General features: G+C 37.1%; 1 protein-coding gene across 2 annotated transcripts in view; it reads right to left on the bottom strand.

The window, feature by feature from the left end:
- Disp1 (dispatched homolog 1 (Drosophila)) overlaps positions 1–5810 on the bottom strand; it is a 122436-nt gene that overhangs the window by 12552 nt on the left and 104074 nt on the right. For both annotated transcript variants that reach the window (XM_013014972.1, XM_013014971.1), the window contains 3 exons: positions 2853–2976; positions 1939–2066; positions 1524–1621 (listed from right to left, as the gene is read on the bottom strand). In XM_013014972.1, the coding sequence (XP_012870426.1) occupies positions 1524–1621; positions 1939–2066; positions 2853–2976 (350 nt within the window). The remainder of the gene's footprint in view (positions 1–1523; positions 1622–1938; positions 2067–2852; positions 2977–5810) is intronic.

Below are 5810 nucleotides of genomic sequence, written 5' to 3'. Positions count from 1 at the left end.
GTCTCAGCCTCTTAAGTGGTTAGGATTACAGGTGTGAGCCACCAGCACCTGGCTCTACATTGGAAATTCTAATTACCCATAATTCCTCATTCCTAATCACTGAGGCTAATCAATGTCACACGTGTTCATCTGTACTTCCTCTATGCCTTGTGTTCCTTCTTCCTGGGCAGCTGCAGAGTAACAGGCTAACTTTATGTTGCAGTAAATTTTCTCTAGTGAATTTGCTGCCAACATTCAGAGATCTGTGGTTTCACATTGAAATCTGGATTCCTGACCTATGGGAAGTTCTTGCAACATTCCAGTCATCATTTCTGTGAAGTTAAGCATTTGTTGAGGGTGAGCAGCAGCTGGTTCCTCTAGATATGACAGGGGCTTAGTGCTCCATAGCCATCACCAATTCCAACATCTTGCCCAGCTAGCTTTACTCACTCATACCATCTGCAGGCCTCTGAGGTGTTTAAGCTTTGGTTCTCTTGACTGCATTTTATTCACCTCTCTATCTCTATTGTTAAATCATAAATAAGGCACATGAGTGTTCTTGATATCTATTTATCTTTTTTTATTGTTAGTATAAAAGTGATGTACAGAGGGATCAGAGTTACATAAGTACATTTCTTTTTGCACAATGTCACATCTCTCTCTCCCAGCTTACATAATATATATATATATATATATATATGGCATAGATCATATATATACATATATATCAAGTAATTTTAGGTCTCAATACAAAAATATTTACTTGTTACTTAATCTAGAAATATATAGCATAAAAGTTTGAAATAAAAGCTAGGTGTCGGTGGCTCATGCCTATAACCCTAGCTACTCAGGAGGCTGAGATCTGAGGATCATGGTTCAAAGCCCAGCTGGGGGGTGGGGGATGGGAAGGGATGGGAAGGGGAAACAAAGGAGGAGGCAACAATGCTTGATAAGAATTGTACTCATTACCTTGCCCATGTAATTGTAACCCCTCTGTATGGTATTTTCACAATAAAAAAAAGGGTGGGGGGAAGCCCAGCTGGGGCAGGAAAGTCCATGAGACTCTTATCTCCAATTAACCACCAGAAAACCAGAAGTGGTGCTGTGGCTCAAGTGGTAGAGAGCTCACCTTGAGCTGAAGAGCTCAGGAGACAGTGCCCAGACCCAGAGTTTAAGCCCCACTACCAAAAAACAAAACAATAAAACAAAAACAAAAACAAAACAAAAAAACATTGAAGTAAGATTGGAAATTTTAGGCCAGGTGAAGAATTTTATTACATTTCACTCTTTCATAAAATTAAATACAACTAAAGTATCTTTTTCTTAATTTTCATTACAGATAAATTAAGACTTGTGGTTTCCTAATCCAGAGAAGTCTAATACATTATTTAGCTATTTAGTTAGTTAGTTATCTCCTTAAGAATGCTAAAAGTAGAGAGGCTGTGTTTTTTGAGGCCACATACTTGTTAGTCTCCAGTCATACTCTGTCTTGTATACTAGGAAACCACTGAAGGGATTATTCATCTAGTATGCTATGTACTTACTTGGAACATCACAGAAAAAGCTGTCTTTATGGAAATTCCAGTCCACCTCTCTTTTTTCTCTTTCGTAATGATCATCTGACCATCTATCCTCCCGATGGCTAAAATAGAATAACAATTTGATCTTCAATAAAGTTCTAGCTATTTCAAGGCCGTAAGTATACCAGCTGAAGTACATTGTCAAAGCCACAACCTATTTAGCATCTGATCTTTACTGTAAACAACCAACATTAACTTTCTCTGAAAGAAAAAAAAAGGAAATTATTCTTCATTCTACAACAATATCTTTTTAACAACAAAGACAAGTTAAATTTAGTGGCAAAAAATTCTGAGCTTAGCATTTTACTTTAGATGTTTTCACTCAGGCAACAGAACAGGATTCAATAGGAAATATTCTTTTTCTAAAAGCAATGGTTACCTTTTGGCTTGCTCATCTGCATATTTAAAAGGATAATTTGCTAATGTTGCTTTGTATCCTGTATTTTTCACCATGTTATTCCATGTGACCAGTCGCTGGCCTATTGCAGTCCCTCTTGGTTCAAAACCCTAAGGCAAAAATAGTAAAGTTTCCATTAGTGTATTTCATTTCATACTAATAGTTATAATAACAGCTTTAGAAAGCAATGCCAAAGTGATGTATAGTCTTGAACAGAAATCACAGATGTTCGTCACGGCTACTCCAGAAGTGAACTGCATTAAAACAAGATGACTCAACATGATAATGATCACCTATTTACTGTGACAAAACACTTGGATTCTTTGGTTACACATCTCACGAAAGAGAAAAAAATTTGGCAGAAGCTTATCTTTCTAATTCATATCCAAGCAATAGCAAACGCTTAGCATTAGCTTATAAAAACTACGATCTAATTAAATTATGTTATACATTGTTATACTGTTATACAAAGAATATATCACTACCCTGGGCCATATTTTTCTCATTATTCCAGAAGAATGTTTACTTAAAAACAGACCTTGCTCTTTGTAACACTAAAATTCCTTTAACTTCTTTTTTGGGGGTTAAAAAAACACCTTAAAGCCTTTATGAAAATATTTTCTTAGTACCCAGATTCTCCAATACATTGCTTTTTTATCTTAAACATGGAGATGAAGAAGCACAATTTCCAGACTTTCATGGTGAGTTCCTTAACCTTATGAGAACCTGAGAATATAGACAATACAGACAATATAGAAAGAGTTGTAGACTTTCAAAAGACTAGAGGAAGTTTAAAAAGGCATATACAACAAATACATTAAAATGCTTAATTCATGGAGATGACTTGGGGTTAAAGAAAACAGAAAAGAAAATGCTACTGGCTACTTTCTCCTTACCAACAGTGGATCAGAGAAGTCAGGAAGCTCTGGTACTAACACTCCAACCAAGGCGCAGACCACGATAAACACGGTACACATGCCCAAGACTACCACTGGCCAGTCAGCTAGCAGTGCTGCATAACTGCAAAGCACAAAGAGAGCACAAAAGAAGGCCTTTGAAAAGCAAAGTTGAGGTTTTCGTTACTCATGAGAACAACTTAGTAGATGTATATATTTAGACTTAGTACAAGGTCTTTTTTTGGTCGGTCATGGGGCTTGAACTCTGGGCCTGAGTGCTGTCCCTCAGCTCTTCAGCTCAAGGCTAGCGCTCTACTACTTGAGCTATAGCACCACTTCTGTTTTTTTCTCTGGTGGTTTACATGAAGGTAAGAGTTTCATGGACTTTCCTGCCCAGGCTGGCTTTAAACTGTGACCCTAAGATCTCAGCCTCCTGAGTAGCTAGGATTACAGGCGTGAGCCACCGGCATCCGGCCCAAGTACAAGTTCTTATCAATAAATAGGAATTTAAATGTTTCTATCACCAAATAGGATTATAAATATTTATATATAACTATGGTAGGTTTCAAAAGCATTGTCTTTTCATCATATATCACATGTTATTGAGATTCAGAATAACATTTGTATTTGGCAAGTCAAATTTTACATGCATATTTATGCATGTGTCAAGAAAAAACAGAAATGCCACCCTTCCTAAGTGAAGAGAATCCATCCTTTCTGCAGTCACTTCCAGAATTTTTGTTGGTCATTTCCGTTCTCCATACTTTTACTCTCTGTTCTTTAAAAAGGTATTAGTCTATAAACAAATTCATATAGTGTAAAACTGAAAAAGCAAATACTTCCCCTAAGCCTCTATCTTTCCTTCCAACTAAAATTATAATGAACACATTCACCAGATCATGAATTCCATAGGTCAAAGATGCTTGTTTGTTTATTAAGTGTCAGTTCCTATTATAGTACCTTGTGGGAGGTGCTTGATAATAGCAATCAATAAATGAACACATCCCTGGATCCTCAGCACCTTCACCCTTCCACTCTCTAGCCACTGTGGTCTAGCTCCAGTCTCTTCCTATAGCTCAGAAGCTTCTCCTATCCTGGCTCTTTTTTCCAGACCTTTCCCAGACTCTCACACTCTCCCTTCTGTGAAGTCCTGGGCTAAGCCTTATTATCTTGACACCTCCAGGCTTTAATAGGAACTGTATGTGCTCCACAGAAGCTGATTAAAATGAACTTTGTCTAAACTTCAAAGTGTATCCAAAAACTCTCTAGTTTCTCAAGTAAGTCTTCCTTCCCTCTCACCCTCCCTTTTTCCTCTCTCTCTCCCGCCCTCTTTGCACCCCCTGACCCCCACCACTTGAGCCATAGCACCACTTCCAGCTTTTCTGGTTGTTTATTGGAGATAAAAGTCTCACAAACATTCCTCCTGGGTTGCCTTTGAACCATAATCCTCAGATCTCACCCTCCTGAGTAGCCAGTATTACAGGTATAAGCTACCTGTGCCTGGCTATTTCTTGAATCTTTATTAGGAGAAAATCCTAAAACATTTAACTCATGGACCTCTCAAATTCTCAGCAATGTTATCCCATTTGGTTACTGTTATGGTTAGTTTTGGTTCATTTGAACAAGATTTCTTACTCATGTATTTTGCAATTTATTTTTTTCTAAATCATGCTACAGTTACAAACAAGGCTGATGAATATGTGTGTGTATGTATATGCTACTGTATGTCTCTAAGAATAGACTGAATTTTTTAATTAAATAAAATTGCAAAATTAACAAATTTATCAATATATAAATTACAAACTTAGATTTTGTATTTGTTTCATTTTTTAATTGTCAAAGTGATGTACAATGGGGTTATAGTTACATAAGTAAGGTTATAAACTTGTTACTCCTTCCCTCATTTTTCTCCTATTTTCTCTACCCCTCCCCCCTCTTCCCCCCCCCCCCCCCCGCAGCAACCTCAAGTTGTTTTATATTCTGTTTTCTTAGTGTCACAGCTCTGGCTTTGTGGGTATATTTATTTCAAACTATAATTGCAATAAGGGATTTAAAATGTAATTATGCTTTAAGGGACTTGGCACAGGCACCTATTACTACTGTTCTTTTAAAGCAATTTTATAAAAATAATAATAACTTGTACTCAGTGGCATATTTGTGGTTGCTGTGTCATTACCATCTCATTAATTATTATGTTCACCTTACTGATAAAACAGAGGCACAGAGAGGTTAAAGGAGAAGTTCAAAATCATAGAACTAAGACCCTAGTTAGTGTGGTTTTAGACTCTGTCTCTTAACTACTATGCTTTCATCTTGCTCTTCAAACACAAGAGAAGGTAAAGACTAATGTGAAAGTAAAATTGTTCCAATGTCTATATCCTCATGTTCACAATTAAAACTTCCTAGTGCCACTAACAGTTAACTTCTTTATGCACAATCACAAAACTATAGAATGCCCAGTTTAATATTATTTACTTGACTTCCTATTCTGGAGCTAAAAATTCATTATGGAAAAATTATACTAGATAACTATTTAAGAACTGTGAACAAAAACATCTCAATCACATTTATGCTAGCCACAGCTTTTACACTGTAGGAACAAACCCAATACACACAAATCAACAGCAACAACAACAAACAACCCTCTTCTTGGGCTGGGAATGTGGCTTAGTGGTAGAGTGCTTGCCTAGCATGCATGAAGCCCTGGGTTCCATTTCTCAGTACCACATAAATAAAAATAGCCTGAAGTGGTGCTATGGCTCAAGTGGTAGAGTGGAAGCCTTGAGCAAAAGAAGCTCAGGGACAGTGCCCAGGCTCTGAGTTCAAGCCCTAGGACTGACAAAAAACAAACAACAACAACAACAATAAAAAACCCAAAATCCAATCAAATCCTCTTCTCCTTTCATTTCCTCCTCCACTATGTTCACACTATGATGAAAGTGACTGGTTTTGAAGCAA

Source organism: Dipodomys ordii, unplaced genomic scaffold, assembly GCF_000151885.1.
Source record: "Dipodomys ordii isolate 6190 unplaced genomic scaffold, Dord_2.0 Scaffold26, whole genome shotgun sequence".
NCBI lineage: Eukaryota > Metazoa > Chordata > Mammalia > Rodentia > Heteromyidae > Dipodomys > Dipodomys ordii.
The sequence above is the reverse complement of the archived record's forward strand: the minus strand, read 5'-3'. Positions and strand labels throughout refer to the sequence as shown.